The following is an 18,983-nucleotide window of genomic DNA, read 5'->3' as shown; positions in this document are numbered from 1 at the left end:
TGTTGGTTTGAGAGGGTCTCATCAAAAAGGCTGGCCACAAATTTATGAACCTCTTCTCTTAGCTTCACAAGTATTAAGATTATAGGCAAGCACAGCCTGACTATTTCAGTTCTGACAACTTACCCCTTTTCTCTGAATAGTGTTTTCTGAAGACATTGCTGATTGACAGTCTAGTGGTTTGCTTGCTATAGTGCTACAATTCTAGGGAAAGCTCATCCTGGTGGTATGATTTGATCCCATATTTGGAAGTATAAGTCCTATTCTAGTCGATAGGGAGTACACTCAGATATTCCAGACTTAAGTATAGTGTCAAGCATTTAGAGCAAAGGGCTTTCAAAGGCAAAACCCATCCGAAATCTCTCTCATTTGGCAGCCATAGGCAGATGTTTTGTGCAAGCAAGCAGTTTAAAAGAAGTAAGATAAACAATAAGCTGGAGGGGGAGGTTCTGCTCAAGTAGGCAGTTTAACAGAAGCCAAGATAAATTAGCTTGGGCATCTTGACCTTGGTTTTCTAGAATTATTTGGATAATTTTCCATTGGATTCTCTATCAGGAAGATCATATTGTAGTTAAATCTGAAATGGACTCAGCAAGAATACAAGATAGAGGATCCTGTGCACTGTCTTGGCCTGTTACAGTAGGAAAGGCCTGTATTGAGGTAATCTGATAGAACTCTGACCAACAACACATAGGAGAGAACTATCTTATTCTTGACACTTGGATTTTTAGTGACCTATATCTGATGGGACCATTACATACATGCAAAGAATACCTTCATTCAATATCCTCTTAAAGAAAAATCTTATTTTTGAATTAGCTTACAAAGTAATGGGTTTCAATAAGGCTTTTAATATGTCTTTTGTTTTGGTTAACCCATCCCTCTATCCTTTTTCCCCCCAACTTCCTTACCTTTATTCCCACCCAAACCCTTTACTTTTACCATTCTCAGTATTCACTCTTCCTTTACTCTCCCATAGCTCATGCCTTATTTTCCTTTCAAAGTGCTGCTTTCTGTGGTAAATCTTTCTTATGTAGTTGTTTTTGTCCTAGATATTCAAGTGAAATATAGATCACTTGCTCTCTGTCTCAGTCTTTATTTATTTATTTATTTTTGTTTCAATTAAATACTAATTTTTGTAGTGTTCCCAGTGACCCTCCATACTCCCTGCCCCTGCCAGGCACTGAGTTTTACTTTATCGTGCTACATTTTCTTTATAGCTCTTGTAATAATTTTTATTGTATTATTAATGGATTTATTTTTCGAGTTTTTCTACCTATCGCTCTAGTTAATCGTGTTTTCTTCATGAAATTACTCCCAATTCCCCAAATGGAACTATTTACTTATTACCTATTAGAGAATAAGTAACTTTTCAAATATAGTTGGGTGTGGTGACACATGAGGAGGCATGTGAAACTCTTGAGGTTGAGGTTAGCCTGGTCTACAGTAGTGAGTTTTAGGACAGCCAAAGTATATTAAGACATAGTCTCAAAAAAACAAAACAAAATTAGATATTAATCAAATCAGTTAATAAAAATTCAACTGTGATTTAAATAGTAAAGCTTTCAAGGTATTCAGTTGCCATACCTTCCAGATGCTAATTTTATTCTCAATATTGATGGATGTATCTTAGTGTTTATTTAGTCTCTCTCATCTACAAATTAAGCTAAGGTCAGTTTTTATTTAAAAACTAAAGATTTTATTATATTCTCCTAATACTTAAAACCCTTCCATTAGTGCCTTGGTATTTACTTATGTTAAAGAACCAGTTTCTTAACATGATATTCACTGTCTCAGTAAGTGTTCTATTGCTGCAAAAGGCACCATGATCACAGCAACTCTTTTAGTGGAAGCCATTTAATTGGGGCTGGCTTACAGTTTCAGAGGTTTAGTTCATTGTGGTCATGGTGGAGAGCATGGCAGCACACTGGTAGACACTGTGCTGGAGAAGTGGATAAGAGTTCTACATCTGAATTAGCAGAGAGGAGGGAGAAAAACACAGAGACAGGCAGGCAGACACTGGTCCTGGTTTAGCATTAGAAACCTCAAAGCCCACCTCCAGTGGCACACCTCTTCCACCAAGGCCACACCGCCTAATAATGAACTCCCTGCTGATTAAGCATTCAAATATATAGTCTGTGGGGGGCCATCCTAATTCAAACTACCACATTCTACTCCCTGACCAACATAGCTTATGACCCTATGATAATGCAAATATGCATTCAGTCCAACTTCAAAAGTCCCCATACACTATGCAGTCTCAACACTGTTGTAAAAGTCCAAAGTTCACAGTCTCTTCTGATACTCAAGGAAATCTCTTAGTTGTAACCTCTGTAAAAATAAAATAAAAAAGCAGATCACAGCCTTTAAACATATTTTTTACCTATCCAAATGGAAGAAAAGGGAGCATAGTGAGGAAATCCTGGAGTAAAGCAAGACTGAAAGCCAGCAAACTGGGCAGATTCCAAACTTGAATCTCCATTTCTGATGTCAAAGCACTTTTCAGGTCTTTGGCTCCTTTCATGTTTGTTGACTGCAAACATGCCCCTCTCTTGGGTTGGCTCCAGTGCCTGAAAGCAGCTTCCCTTAGCAGGTTTCCTGTGACTTTGGAACCTGCAACATTTTTATTTTTCCAATGAAATCCACTCTTGGCTTTCATAGCTTCACACAGTGGCCTTGCAGGAATGCCCATGACACATGCCTGACCTCAGCACCTTTCCTGAGGGGCTGAGAGATTCTACAACCCCTTTTTTATATCCTTGACTCTAAAGCCAGAACCACATGGCTGAAGCTGCCAACTTATTCTGCTCTCTGAGCTGTAATGTGTCCCCTGCTTTCTATTTTCTGTAATATCAGTTCAAGAAGTGCTCAACAAGAGCCTGTCTGCAGAATTTAAAAATCCTAGAAAAACTATTACATAATCCAGGTACATTAATGCAAGCTTGAATTAGAAAATGTATTTATTAATTAGGGCCTACTTGTAATTTATCTACATACCTATTTTTTTACACTGTTTAAAATCAATAAGTAAGTAATTTGACATCTTCCCTGGTGTGTAAGGATAGTTCGATTTGGTCATTAGTTCATCATATGTTTAAAGATATAATTTTATTTCAAATTATTATTCAATAAGTTTAATAAGACATTCTAATCAATAAATAATTATGAATTATCGTAAAATGGTAAATACAAGTAGGTATGGGTTTAGAATTTTAGTAAACTCTTTTTTTAAAGTAGCAATTTTTTAGTAGAAAATATATTTTAAAAGATCTGCATACCTCTGCTCATACTTTTTTTGAATTTTGATAGATTTATAAATTTTTTAATTGAACATGAAGTTTTCAGTGAATTTGATTTGTAGTGAAGATTTGTAGTACTTATTATGCTTTTTAAAAAAACATTTATCTTAGTTTAAATCAAAGCTCCTCCCTAACACACTATCATAAAATCATAAAATGTCAGTAATCCTTTAACTGGACTGAGCCAATCTTTACTGTGCAATGTTTTTCAATATTCATACTTAGCATGATATGATACTTTCAAATTCAGTGCTTTCAGATGTAAACTAAAGGCACATTTGAGTAACTACCCTTATTTATAGTGTTTTTCTAGCTGTTTTTAACTTAACCTAGCTTGAATTTTCTGCTTCTTCTTGAAGCAGGCAGATGTTTGTGCATGAAAAATCCTAAAGAGACTTATTTAAACCTTCCCTTAGCATGATTTCAGCAGTTAATGGATCAAACCAATAAATATCATTATCTCAGTATGAATGTCATTAAAACCAAAAGCATATCTTGAGTCTACTCAGCTATTTGAAATTTAAGTTAAAGTTACAGTATTTTTGTCATAATAATTTAGATACATATATGTTAGAAATTGTTTGAAAATACTTGAGATTTGTGTCTTCACTTTAGCCAACACAAAGTAGCATCATTTTTTTTTCCTTCAAATGAGCCAAACTACTTTTTAAAAAAAAATTTCCCCTTAATGAAAAGGGATTATTTTCTCATATTGTATATCCTGATTATAATTTTTCTCCTTCTATTCCTCCTAGTTTTTCCTCCGTACCTCCCCTTCCATCTGGATCTGCTTCCTTTCTATTTCTGAATAGGAAAAGAAAAAAAATACTACAATAACAAAAACAGGCTTCTAAGAGATAATAGTGAAATATAACAAAATAAAACATAACATAAGACAAAAACTATTACATTGGATTTGTTCAAGACAAACAAATGGAAGGAAAAGAGCCCCAGCAGAAGACACAAGAATCAGAAACCCACTTGTATACACACTCAGGAATCACACAGAAACACTAAACTGGAAGCAGTAATATGCATGCAGCGGACTGGTATAGAACCATGAGGCCATGCTTCAGTCTCTGTGAGTTCATATGAGCTTTGATCATGTTGATTTAGAGGGCCTTGTTTTCTTGGTGGCCTCCGTCCCCTCTGGTTCTTATGCTTGTTTTGCCTTCTTTTCTGAGGGATTTCATGGATACATCCCATTTACGGCTGAGTGTTTCAAGGTCTCTCACTCTCTGCATAACGTCTGGCTGTGGGTCTCTGTATTTGTTCCCATATGCTGCAGGAGGAAGTATCTCTGTTGATGGTTGAGCAAGGCATTGAGCTATGAGCATAGCTGAATGTCATTAGGAGTCATTTATTGCTACATTTTTTTATACCAGTAATATTTGCTTTTACCCTTGGTCCCTGGTTCTTGGTCACCTACGCAATATCTGGCATGGGTTCCATCTCACATAGTGGGCCTTAAGTCAAGTCAGATAATAGTTAGTTAGTCCCACATGCTTTGTGCTACCATTTTATCTTACAAGCAAGATCTCATTGTAGATCAAAGGGTTTGTAGCTGGATTGGTGTTTACATTTGTCTTTTGGTAGTGTGCAGAATATCTTCCTGTATCAAAGATGATAGAATGTAGGAATGCAGGTGAAGATCTACTCCTTCATTTTTATGCATTGTGCTGGTGTTGTCTTTGCTATATAGCCTCTCTGTCAGTTTGTGCAGGGCAACCTTTTGCCTTGTTAACAGCCTGGATTGTTTGTGAATTCCCATGGGGCCCCATTGGTTAACAACTCAGTTAGATGTAACCCACTCTCAGCACTGAAAGCTTCATTTGGTGACAAGAGATGAGCCAGCTAAACTATTTTAATTGTGTTGTAAAGTCATTTTACAAAGTTGCTTACTAGTTAATAACAATCCAATAATATATAAATTTCACACGTTTGTAGCACAAGAATTGGTGAGGTGCGTAAACTATTATATGTTGTAAATTATCATAAAGCATCGAATGTGTATAGTGTATAATTGCACAGTTTATACACATATTTATATTATATAATCTGAGTTAAAATATCCAGATCACTTTGTACACTAGGTTTTGAAATACCTTTAAAATAAAAATTGTATCCTAAAAATTTTTTACATTGTTACTTAATTACTTTTCAAACAAAAGGAAATTTATTATCCTAAAACACAATGCAGTATTTGTCATATGAACACTAAAAGACTTTTGTAAGTTTAAGTGTTTGTCATTAGACATTACCTCTTAATTCATCGTCATTCAAGTTCTCATGGCATGGGTAGAGTGAATTCTAGAATTCACTCTAGAATATATATAAAAGGGTTTGCCTCTAGATCATTTCCTAGAATAACCATATTTTCTTAAAATCTCACAGTCCAGACCTCTACTGCCTATGTTTCCTCCAGAATTCTGGACTTTCAAACTCAAATAAGATTGTTCCATTAAATTCCATGTATAGCTTTCTATGACTTTTGTCACACAACACTGTGTGAACTTTTCCTCATTTCTTCTTCCAACTAATTTCAAAGTCTCAAGAACTAGACAGTCAATTTCTCAGGGGATGGAATGGTTAAAGAGATAGCAGGAGAGGAATTGATAGGGTGAGTATGTTAAAAACACATTGTATGAAATCTCAAATAATTAACAAAATTATTGCTGAAAATGTAAATCTAAATAAAAATGTATTACCCTTCAAGAACTTAAAAAAAAAGTTTAAGTGGTTTTTTTTTGTGTGGTTTTTTTTTTTTTTTTTGTGTGTGTGTGTGTGTGTGTGTGATTGGAAGTCAGTCTGTATAGACTTGTTTCATTTATTGCTGGTTATCTGACAAATTGGTTCCAAAATTTATAACAACTAGAACATCATATTAAACTCTCTTGCACCCTCTGTTGTTATCTCCGGGGAACACTACACACGTGTTTCAAGATTATATTGACATTGCATTTATTTCTTTCTCTTTTAAAATTAAAACTTATTTTGCTACATTTAAAAGCAGATTAGCATCAGTAATAGAATAACATTTGCTTGTGGTTTTTTTTTTTTTTTTGGCGTTTTATTATCCTATAGATGTGCTTTCAGCATGTCACATATTTAATGTATCATAAGCTTTCTGTTGTCTGTTATTTCTCCTGGTAATCAGTTGTGAGCCCCTCCATAAAATATAACATAAGACAAACATAACATAAGGTTTCTCATAAATAAAAATTCATACAGGACTTAGCCTATTGAATATTCCAGTTTCTAGAATTACAAACTTTGACTTTTTTTTTTGGTAAACTTTTGAAAAAGTTGTTTCCTCCAAAATAAGAATCTAAAGCATCTATACTAAAATTGTGAATTTATAACTGTAAGGAACAGACGTTTTCATAAGCATTTGCTATAATTAATTTCATCTATAGGATTGAAAGGATAAAGCAGTTTTTCCCACTTCAAAACGTCATTGCCTTTTCCCCATATAACAAACAAAATTTTCTTAAATATTGCTAGTGTAACAATTCCATACCTTATTTAGTATGTTTTTAAGAGAGGAAATCTGCTTTTTGTTTCTTTATTACAATCATTTGTACCTTGGAGTTACAGTTAATGTGGCATTTTCACTGGTGACAATTACATACTATGGAAAATATGCAAAATCTTTGCAACATCTTATGATAAAAGAAGACTGACTTTCAGTGTATAACATAATACTTGTTCTGTAGTGATTGTGGAATGCCACACAGGAAGTGTCTACAAGCTGTTCAAGACCATGTGCTACAGGAGATTTTTGTTCAGTAAACTGAGATACTGTTTCTTCTATCATTTTAGATTAGGATAATTCCATTAATTTTTAATGGAAATAAAAGTTTCTATGTTTATTCGTATCCATGTATTCAAAGAATTAGCACACATACAACTATCATAATCTTTAATTTTTTAAAATATAATGTATCATTTTTTTGGATGCTGAAATCACTGTGTTTTAAATAGACCATCAAGTTATCAGAAATATACTTTGAAGAGAAAAAAAAATCAGTTCAGCAAGAGAACTGAGTCAATTTCTTTTTTTTTGAAAGATTTATTTATTTATTACTTATGCAATGTGTGTTAACATGTACACCTGCACGCCAGAAGAGGGAACCAGATTTCATGTTTAGATGGTTGTGAGCTATCATGTGGTTTCTGGGAATTGAACTCAGGGCCTTTGGGAAAAGCAATCAGTGCTCTTATCCTCTGAGCCATCTCTCCAGCCCCCGTGAGTCTATTTCTTAACATTGGAATATGCTGGTCATACCTGCCAATGTCTCAGGTAGAATTAATATTCTTATGTTAAACAACACAAGGTTGCCATACACACTTTAGTTTTCAGTAGCCACTTAATGAGTTGCCTAATTATGGAATCAAAGTACCTTATTCTTATATACAAAATTTAAATTAATTTTATTTTAAAACTGTAATCTTTACAATTTTTTGTGACCAGGTCTATTGTAGAACCTTATATATTTCATTATAAGTCAGAATTATAAGTCATAATGGGCAAGTTATTAAATTATTATGATTTTAAATAGAAAATGATTTGAAAGTTACATTGCCAGGATTAGAAGTATAAAATTTAATTATATACTGGTCCTAATATGCTTTGTATAAGAAATGATACATTTAATCGTGTACTGCCTAATAAAAACTGTATATATATTTTTTCGAGACGGGTTTTTTTTTTTTAATCTGTCCTGGAACTCACTTTGTAGACCAATCTTCCCTCAAACCCACAGAGATCTGCCTGCCTCTTCCTTCAAAGTGTTGGGATTAAAGGCATATGCCACCATTTCCCAGAAAAAAACTGTATTTTAAAATATATATATAATGAAGTAAACTACCAAACTTTTTTTTTTTTAACCCCCCTGTTCAAAGGAAGCACTTTGGCTACCAAACTTCCAACTATAAGAATTTTTTACTTAGCTTTAAAAATAGTTTAAAATTTTTTCTTATATAATATTGAACCTGATATATTTTTATTTACTCTAAATTTGATTTCACGAATATTCTTATTTTTTAAGGGAAAACAATTTTGTTACAGAAAACACATATCTTTTGGCTAAATTTCTTTCTGTGTTTTGTCTTGCTAATGTTTTTAGCAGTTCAAAACATAACAGTAAGCAGTTAAGCAAATATTAATGGGAAAAATGGAAGAGATTTTAAGATATATTGGAAGGTTCCTTAAAGTGTATTCTTGATCACCAACTCCCCTTTCTGTATCTTCCTTTACTTGTCTGCTTAGGTTGCTAGATATTGGAACAGATTTTAGCTTTGTTCTGTACTAGCTCTTTTGGCTGTAGTACTTACTGGTTAGAAAAGGAGATCTGTTCTCTAACAAAAGATTGCCTTTGTTCATTATTATTAACATGTAATTAAATGGTTTACAAGGTTCTCTGCTTCTGTGATTCATAAAAGAAAAATTATCCTTTACTTTTCCTGTTAGCAAATTAGGAATTTTGGTATTGGGTTGTATGTTCACCTCCAAGTGAGTTTTTAACTTAGAAGTTCTGAGTACAAAAGATAAATTGAGAAGATAGGAAAGGGAATGATATATGTCTGTTGTTTTTAATTTTTTTTTATTATGACACTATGTTACACAGTGATTTTTTTTTTAACCTGAAATACTCAGTTGTACAATTTCTGTTATTTCAGTGTTTCTGTTTTTGTCTCTAGGAGATTCAAGTCAAAATGGAAGAAGAGCAAATTCTACCTTAGACTCTGAAGGGACCTTTAATTCATACACGTAAGTGATACTTACATGCACACACAGTTGTACAAGATAACAAAAGACACATATGGTTATAGATTATGGTCTTAGAATAGCAAGAACTTACAACCATACCTTAAAATGTCATATATATATATATAAAGGACATTGTAGTACAGTCTGTAATATTGATAACACAAATATAACAATCTGAATTCTTAAATACATACTTTCTTTTTTTTTCTTGTTAATGGTTTTTTTGTGACTTAGATTTTGACTAAGTAAATATTTATTAAATTTGTGCTATGTTGCACGAAAGCCAAAGAAAAAGAAAGACTGAATAGTAATATTTGAAAATTTGTATAATGAACCAGAATGTCTAAATTCTGTTTATTCACTGTAGGAAAACCTATGCAAATTTAGTACTAGTATATTTAAGCATTATAAGTGCCATTCAGTTAAATGAAGACAAGCTTCAATTGATATAAATAATTATCTGATGATTATTTCAGACCTTCTAATAGTGTGTACCAATACTTTGGAACATGCACAGAAGCACATGCAACACACTTCCACACTGAACTTTCATAGAAAGATACCGAATTTACTCTGTGACCCTTTAATGTCTTTATTTGTGTTTGTACTCCATTTCCTTCATTAGAAATACATCATTTATTTCTTCAGGTTACAGGCACACTTAGCTAAGGGCCTGCCTACAGGAGGCACTTGTAGGAATGTCAGGAATACTACTATTATTGCAATCTGTTTATGAATTCCTGAAGTGGTATGGTAATTTAAATATTTGACATTCTCATTTTATAGTAGTTTGGGTTTGCGTAAGTTATCAGTCAGTTGTCAGTTGTATAATTATACCAATGATACAAATAGTGCAAAAGGCTTTTGTTTCCATGATATTGTAGAGAGACATTATTTCAGCTGTAAAGCTTATATATTGTCATTGTATTTTTATTGTACTCATACAACCTTTAAATGCTGCAGTTTTCCAAATCCTACCTTTAGTCTTAAAGTATAACGTAAACCTGGAACTAAGTAACAAATAAAATCACTACTTGGACAAATGTCACAACTGATCAAAATAACCACCAAAGATGATTATAAAAGAAAATTAATTACCCACAATTTGGCATATAACTGAGGAGTGTTCATATATGTGAAGTCAATGGTTATGATATAAATTTTTAAGTAAAACTTAAATAAAAAGAAGTGGAAAAATATATTGAAAAGGCTAGTCATTTTCTTATTCATGTATATTTTATTTTTAAGTGTTATAATTACATTCACATTTTATCTCAGTATGGTAAAAAGGATGTTTTAATTTGAGAATAGTATTTTTAATAATTTTTATTTTTTTATATTAATCACAGGTTATTCACTTTGTATCCCAGCCGTAGCTTCATCCCTCATTTCCTCCTAATCCCACCTTCCTCCCTCCCTCTTCTCCCTGCCCCTTTCCAAGTCCACTGATAAGGGAGAACCTCCTCCCCTTCCATCTGACCCTAGCTTATCAGGTATCTACAGGACTGGCTGCCATGTCCTCCTCTGTGGCCTAGCAAGGCCGCTCCTCCCTCAGGAGGAGGGAAGGGGTGGTCAAAGAGCCAGCCATTGAGTTCATGTCAGAAATAGTCCCTGTTCCCCTTACTAGGGTACCCACTTGGATTCTGACTACCACGGGCTACATCCGAGCAGGGGTTCTAGGTTATTTCCATACATGGTCCTTGGTAGGAGAAACAGTCTCATAAAAGATCCCTGTGCCCTGATATATTTGGTCCTTGTGGGGCTCCTGTCCTCTCCGGGTCATACCAACTCCCCCTTCTTTCATATGATTCCCTGCACTCTGCTGACGGTTTGGTTATGAGTCTCAGCATCTGCTTTGATACACTGCCAGGTAGAGTCTTTCAGAGGCCCTCTATGGTAGGCTCCTGTCCTGTTCCTTGTTTTCTCCTACTTCCAATGTCCATCCCCTTTGTCTTTCTAAGTGAGGATTGATCATCTTACCCCTGGTCCTCTCTCTTGTTTATCTTCTTTAGGTGTACAGATTTTAGTATGTTTATCCTATCTTGTAGGCCTAGTATCCACTTATAAGTGAGTATGTACCATGTGTAGTATTGCTTTATAGTTAATTCTGTCCTTGACTCGTTCAGAGTTTAAAATATCTCACTGAATGATAATTTTATTTTGAAAATGAGCTATTATTGCAAAAGTGTATACTTTTATTAACTAAATACTTTTAATTAGTGCCTGTCATTGTTATAATATGAAGACATTAATTTATTTTAATTTAAAACTACAAGGTAAAGGATCAAGTAATATAGTATATGAAAGTAGGTTTTTGATACTTGGCAGGCAAATGCTGCTATTAAATGGTATTATAGTATTTAAGGTGTGAAATTAGGATTTCTTTTTTACCCTGTAGGCAATAACTCTTACATGTAATTAGCTTATTTTTGAATTTGACATTTAGGTTAAATGTAGAATTCATTGAAACACAGCTCTAGGGTTTATTTCCATATTGATTTTAGCTAACTAAAACCTGAAATTCTTTCAGAATCTCTGCTACAGTAATAGCAGAATCTTCAGTAAAATTTACTTTTGAAATGTGAATTTTTTGTTACCATTATAGCTCTTTTTAACTTACTTGAAAGTTTATCAGAAAAATGTATATCTTCTCCTCTTCTTTCTGATCTTAGTCTATCAGTTCTCATCAAAAGTGGCTGCATTGTCCTCTACTGTGGCCTGGTAAGGCTGCTCCCCCCTCAGGGGGAAGTGATCAACGAGCAGGCCAATCAGATTATGTCAGAGGCAGTCCCTCTTCCCATTACTATGTAACCCACTTGGACACTGAACTGCCATGGGCTACACCTGTGCAGGGGTTCCAGGTCATCTCCACACATGCATGCAGAAAGGGGAGGGAGGGTGGGATCGGCAGGGGAGGAGGGAGGGGCTTATGGGGGGATACAAAATGAATAAAGTGTAATTAATAAAAAAAAATAATAGAAGATTTAAAAAAAAGAGTTTAATGTTTTTATAGTGTAAGTACAGGATAATACTGCCTAAATCTATTTTTAAAATTAAAATTTTGTTTTGGGAGGACTATTCAGGAAAATAAATAAATAAATAAATAAATAAATAAATAAATAAATAAATAAATAAATAAATAAAATTAATAATAAAAAATAATAAAGAATGAGAAACTATCTGGAAAACTATTTGATTGTCTTCTCTGTTGTTTGAAGTAGAAAGAATATGAAGTTTTTTGTTTTTACTATGATATACTTTAAATATCTAAAAATAAAAAAAATGTATATCTTTAGGTTTTCAAAACAATAACAATTTTACCTTCTCTAAACTGCCTCAGGAATCTTTTTTTGTTCTTGTTATATCTTTTGTTTGCTTGTTTGTTTCTTTGTTTTGAGATAGGCTCTTTCTACATAGACCTGACTGGCCTTGAACTCACTATGTAGACTAGGCTGGCTTTGACACAGAGACCTGCCTCCTTCTACCTGTGCTAGTATTAAAGGCATGCCACACTTGACTAGAAATCTTGATTGTTACCGTTAAGACAATCGATACCTTAGGCCTACTGCAAGCATTCTCATGTTGGTATCTAGGATAATTCAGGTGTAAAATGGCTATGTAATTTCTAACGTGCCTCTTATCACAAGTTTTGAAAGGACTGAGAAAAAATATAAAATGAAAGCTTCTAGAAGATTGTATTACAAAGCCATGGATTTATTTTTTATTATCACCCATGTCAGCTGATAATAACTTTCCTTTAATTTTTATCAGTGAACAAGTGTTCCCTTTTATTGTTCAGTCTAATATTGGGTACCTTAATTTTTTTAGTGATTGTTTTTGTACTCAAGGCTTGCACAGCCTAGACAGACACTCTAAACTAAGCTCTATTTTCAGCACACTTTTTACTTTTTATTTTGAGACAAGTTCTCATTATGTTACTCAAGCTGACCTTGAACTTGTGATGCTCCTTCCTCAGACTTCCATAGCTTAACCTTTTTGTTATTGCATTATTGTAGGATTAAATTGCCAAGTTTCGAGGGTTCACAGTTTGTGAAGTTTTTTGGTTTACTTTAACAAATATCTAAATATTGTATTTTGGGTGAAATAATGATTGCATATGCATGATGACTTTGGAAAAGTCTTACCCTCTAGCACACTTTCAAATGAGGGTAATGTAGTTGATATGAGGAGTGCCAAGGAGTAAATGCTGAGTATTGTTCTTGTGTTCCAATGACTAGCATTTTCAGCATTGTCATCATCTTCAAGCTTTTGATCTTGCTTAGACAATGGGAAAATAACTTCTTTTTTTTTTTTGTGGTCTTATTTGAAGCTGAGTCTCTCTATGTTTTCCTGGGTTTCTTTGAACTCTGTGTAAACCAGGCTGACATTGAATCCCAGGGAACTTCCTGCCTCTGCCTCCTGGGTACTAACATAAAGGTTTGTACCACCATTCCCAATTTAAAAGAAAACTTGAAGCTCAGTCCTAGAGACAGAGTGTTTTCCAATACCTTTGTGTAACAAATTCTACAATTATAAAGGTAAGGGGAAGTTGTTGCGCTATTAATCACAGGTTAATATCTGAAACTTAAACTAAGTTTTGAAATTTGAAAATCAGTAGACCCTAAGTAGAGGGTATGTCTGCCTAATGCTTTTATAGATGTTTTAAAAACAGCCAAGTTTTATTTGGCATTTGTGTCTTCATGTACTTTTCCTTCATATATTCAAATAGAATATAGTTATAATTAGCTCTAAAAATTTATCATGAAATGCCTTGTTTTAGAAATTTTCATTAAATTTTGATTATATATTTCCTAATCCTTTAAAAATAGAAAATGTCTATATATTGAACAGACATTATTGATTTTATAGACCATATTTTATAGTTTTTAAAGACTGATATTAATGTCTTTTGTCAGATACTGATCTTTTTTATTTCTTATGTAACCGTAAAAACAGAGCCTTGCAGGATATAGAAGATAGGTTCTTCAAGTTTGGAGAACATGTCTTCCAGGCTAGACAGGAGCCACATTGTAGAGGAGATGTTCTGTCTCTGCTAAGCCTCTCTTTCCAAGGGCAGCTGACCTTCTCTCTGCCAGAAGAAGAAAGCCCATTGCCAGCACATTTAAGTATAGACTATTTCGTTAATTTGTTTAGCTGTAGTACCAGCTTCTTACATGATTTTAATTATCTTATTAAATGATATTACAGTGACCTATGAAATAAATAGAAGGTGAACATTTTTTAACTATATTACTATATCTGTTTTAAAAAACAAAATTATGGTTTTCTACAGAAGTTCAGAATATATGCATAAGAACTCCATTTTCATTAAGGCCTAGCTTGGGTTTATATAGCCAGAAATCTGTGGTAAATTTGGTTTACTTGCCAGTTTCTTTAGAGAAAACTGAGATCAGTTACTTACTATGTTCTTGGAAACTGAAAATACTGCTTCATTTTCATTCATCTTCTTGTATCTTATAAATGGCATAGGATAGCATGTAAGTCATTATGATTTTTTAAAAATGATCATGTCTATTATAATTGATTCTTATTTTCCACATTCCACTCATACAGTGGTAAATCATCAAATTTATATTTTTCCTATATAATTCTACCTGGCCCCATTCGTGAGTTTACTTTTTGTTGGATGCTGTAGTATCCAACAAAGCGTATTACTGATATTTTCTCTGGGCTTAGACAACTGAATAATTTCTCACTAATAATTGTAAGTGCAGTGTTACAGACTTCAGTAGACATAGAAAATATAGAAAACGAATTGATGTTCAGTTACAAGTCATATCCACTAAACAGAAGACTGTAATGAATCCTGATAGAAATTTAAATAAATGAAAGTTACTTGGATGAAAAGGAATCTACAATAGTTTTGTGTGCCCTTAAAAGGGTTAATAGATTCTGCCTGTGGGTTAGTGGAGTAACTTGTTACTTAAGCTTGATGAAAACTTCTTGAACCTCCCACACTCACCTCCTCCTCACTCTCTTCCTCTTCAGACAAGGTCTTGCTATATAATAGTTCAGACACTGCACCCTCTTGGAGTTCCCTCCTGATTGTTAATGGTTTATAGATGCATTCAACCATGCCTCCCTACATTATGGATTTAAAATAATTAGTAATATTGTCAATTATTTTTAATAATAAGTTATATTTATTATTAGTGTTTTTAATTTGTCTTCAAAAATACTGCATTGTATATTCCTAATGAACTTTTAACATTAAAGGGAGCTTTATACCTTAATGTATCTTACTTTATCCCTTTTGGGAAACAAAAAAAGATGGCATTTGTCTTCATTATCAATACTTCCTAAGTTGCTTATTTTTCACAAAATTATGTGCTCTGTAACTCACCTAAGCAAAAGTAATTGCAGATTTGCTATTTTTCATTTAAAGTTAAATCTTTGTGAACTTTCTTCAGTCATAAGTTTTAAAAATTAAGCAAAAATTTATCACAAAGATGTTTATGCATATTACTTATAATCAGTAAACTGGATAATTGAATTTTATGTAGTACCTTTTGCAGTTATGTGTTAGAGGTCCTTACATCTCAGTGAAATAATAGTAAAACGTTGTTTTTTTTTAATGTTTTTTTTTTTTAATTTTTATTTTTAATTACAATTTGTTAACTCTGTGCCCCAGCTGTATCCTGCTCCCTCATTCCCTCCCCCTCCCCAATTCCCTCCCTGGTCTCCTCCCAAAGAAAAGGTAGAAGGAGCAAAAGCTTTTAGATACTGGATATTCAAAAACTTGTCTTCTGATTATTTTGCTTACCTGGTTATTTTTAAGAGTATATGTTAGCTCATTAATATCAATTTTCTTGTTGGCGTACCAAATGTTAGAGAGAATAGTCTCAATTTTCCATCTGCTTCCCTTATCAGCCAGTCACCTTACATTCCTCAGCCCTTGGTGTTGCCCTTACTTACATTGTACTAAGTAAAAGAGGGTGAAGAGCCCAGATTCCTAGAGCCTGGCTTTGCTGGTTGTGTGGTGGTGTCTGTATTTTATTGTGGATTTACAATTACAATTTCTAAATTGTTTAGAATTTCCAAGTGACTCAGGAAATCAATTTTGAGATGACTCACAGACCAAATATTACCACTTACTCTCTACTATTATTTGATTTTTCTGAGTGTAAGGAACATAAGCTCTGGTTTCTAATTATTTCATCTTTACAGTTGAATTTTAAGCAAATACTGTATCATATAAGGAGCATATTTATGAATAAAATGTGTGGAACCTGCTCACCTAACAACCATAGTAACATTTTTTTTCTCTTTTATAATTTTTTATTTTGATTTTATTTATTTATTTTATTATTAATTATACTTTATTTACTTTGTATCCCCCCATAAGCCCCTCCCTCCTTCCCTCCCAATCCCACCTTCCCTCCCCCTTCTTCACTCATGCCCTTCCCCAAGTCCACTGATAGGGGAGGTCCTCTTCTCCTTCCTTCTGATCTTAGTCTATCAGATCACATCAGGAGTGGCTGCATTGTCATCTTCTGTGGCCTGTTAAGGCTGCTCCCCTCTCAGGGCGAGGTGATCAAAGAGCAGGCCAATCAGATTATGTCAGAGGCAGTCCCTCTTTCCCATTACTGTGTAACCCACTTGGACACTGAACTGTCATGTGCTACATCTGTGCAGGGGTTCTAGGTTATCTCCATGAATAGTCCTTGGTTGGAGTATGAGTCTCTGGGAAGTTCCCTGTGTTCAAATTTTCTGGTTCTGTTGCTCTCCTTGTGAGGTTCCCGTCCTCTCCAGCTTTTACTATTTCCCACTTTTTACATAAGCTTCCATGCACTCTGCCCAACAGTTGGCCATAAGTCTCAGCATCTGCTTTGATAGTCTGCAGGGCAGAGCCTTTCAGAGGCCCTCTGTGGCAGGTTCCTAGGTTGTTTCCTGTTTTCTTCTTCTTCTGATGTCCAACCTCTTTGCCTTTCAGGATGGGGATTGAGCATTTTAGGCAGGGTCCTCTCTCTTCATTAGTTTCTTTAGATGTACAGTTTTTAGTAGGTTTATTCTATGTTATATGTCTATATGAATATACGGTGTGTGTCTTTCTGCTTCTGGGATAGCTCACTCAGGATGATCCTTTCTAGGTCCCACCATTTACCTGCAAATTTCATAATTTCCTTATTTTTCATTGCTGAGTAATATTCCATTGTGTAGATGTACCACAATTTCTGCATCTGTTCTTCAGTTGAGGGGCATCTGGGCTGTTTCCAACTTCTGTATATTACAAATAAAGCTGCTACAAACATGGTTGAGCAAATGTCCTTATTGTGTATTGGAGCCTCTTTTGGATATATGCCTAAGAGTGGTATGGCTGGATCTTGAGGAAGCGCTATTCCTAGTTGTCTGAGAAAGCGCCAGATTCATTTCCAGAGTGGTTGTACAAGTTTACATTCCCACCAGCAGTGGAGAAGCGTTCCCCTTTCTCCACAACCTCTCCAGCATGTGTTGTCACTTGAGATTTTCATCTTGGCCATTCTGATGGGTGTAAGGTGAAATCTCAGGGTTGTTTTGATTTGTATTTCCCTAATGGCTAATGAGGTTGAGCATTTCTTTAAGTGTTTCTCTGCCATTCGATGTTCCTCTACAGAGAATTCTCTGTTTAGCTCTGTTCCCCATTTTTTAATTGAATTACTTGGTTTGCTGTTTTTCAGCTTCTTTAGTTCTTTGTATATACTGGATATCAGTCCTCTGTCAGATAGAGGGTTGGTGAAGATTCCTTCCCAATCTGTAGGCAATTGTTTTGTTTTGATGACAGTGTCCTTTGACTTACAGAAGCTTTTCAGCTTCATGAGGTCCCATTTATTGATTGTTGCTCTTAAAGCCTGTGCTGTTGGTGTTCTGTTCAGGAAGTTGTCTCCTGTCCCAATGAGTTCAAGGGTATTCCCCACTTTTTTTCTAACCGATTTAATGTGTCTGGTTTTATGTTGAGGTCTTTGATCCACTTGGACTTTAGTTTTGTGCAGGGTGATAAGTATGGATCTATTTTCATTTTTCTACATGTAGACATCCAGTTAGACCAGCACCATTTGTTGAAGATGGTATCTTTTCTCCATTGTATGGTTTTGGCATCTTTGTCAAAGATCAGGTGTCCAGAAGTGTGTGGGTTTATTTCTGGTTCCTCTGTTCGGTTCCATTCATCTACCATTCTGTTTCTATGCCAGTACCATGCAGTTTTTATAACTGTTGCTCTATAGTACAGCTTAAGATCAGGGATGGAGATACCTCTAGAAGATCTTTTATTGTAGAGGATTGTTTTAGCAATTTTGGGTTTCTTGTTATTCCATACGATGTTGAGAATTTTTCTTTCCAGGTCTGTAAAGAATTGTGTTGGTAATTTGATGGGAATTGCATTGAATCTGTAGATCGCTTTTGGTAAAATGACCATTCTTACTATGTTAATCCTGCCAAGCTATGAGCATAATATTTTTCATTTTTATTAATTATAGTTTTTTCACTTTGTATCTCCCCTGTACCTCCCTCCCACCTCTCCTGCCAATCCCACCCTCCCTCATTCCCTCCCCTCTCCCTCTCCCAGTCCACTGAAAAGGGAGCTCCTCCTCTTCCCTCTGATCCTAGTCTATCAGGTCTCATCAAAAGTGGCTGCATTGTCATCTTCTGTGGCCTGGTAAGGCTGCTCCCCCCTCAGGGGGAGGTGATCAAAGAACAGGCCAATCAGTTCATGTCAGGATACAGTCCCTGTCTCCATTCCTATGGAGGCCACTTGGATAATGAACTGCCATAGTCTACCTCTATGCAGGGGTTCCAGGCCATCACCATGAGTGGTCCTTGGCTGGAGTATCAGTTTCAGAAAAGACCCCTGTGTCCAGAATTTCAGGATCTGTCACTGTCCTTGTGGAGCTCCTGTCCTCTCCAGGTCTTACTATCTC

General features: G+C 34.7%; 1 protein-coding gene across 8 annotated transcripts in view; it reads left to right on the top strand.

The window, feature by feature from the left end:
* Positions 1-18,983, top strand: part of Tbc1d5 (TBC1 domain family member 5) — a 458,701-nt gene that overhangs the window by 173,253 nt on the left and 266,465 nt on the right. For all 8 annotated transcript variants that reach the window (XM_055614078.1, XM_055614055.1, XM_055614062.1 and 5 more), the window contains one exon: positions 9,000-9,069. In XM_055614078.1, coding sequence (XP_055470053.1) covers positions 9,000-9,069 — 70 coding nt within the window. The remainder of the gene's footprint in view (positions 1-8,999; positions 9,070-18,983) is intronic.

The sequence above is a fragment of the Psammomys obesus genome, unplaced genomic scaffold (genome assembly GCF_907164565.1).
Source record: "Psammomys obesus unplaced genomic scaffold, mPsaObe1.curated_primary_1811, whole genome shotgun sequence".
Taxonomy (NCBI): Eukaryota; Metazoa; Chordata; class Mammalia; order Rodentia; family Muridae; genus Psammomys; species Psammomys obesus.
Note: the sequence above shows the minus strand (reverse complement) of the source record. Positions and strands in the feature narration are given on the sequence as shown.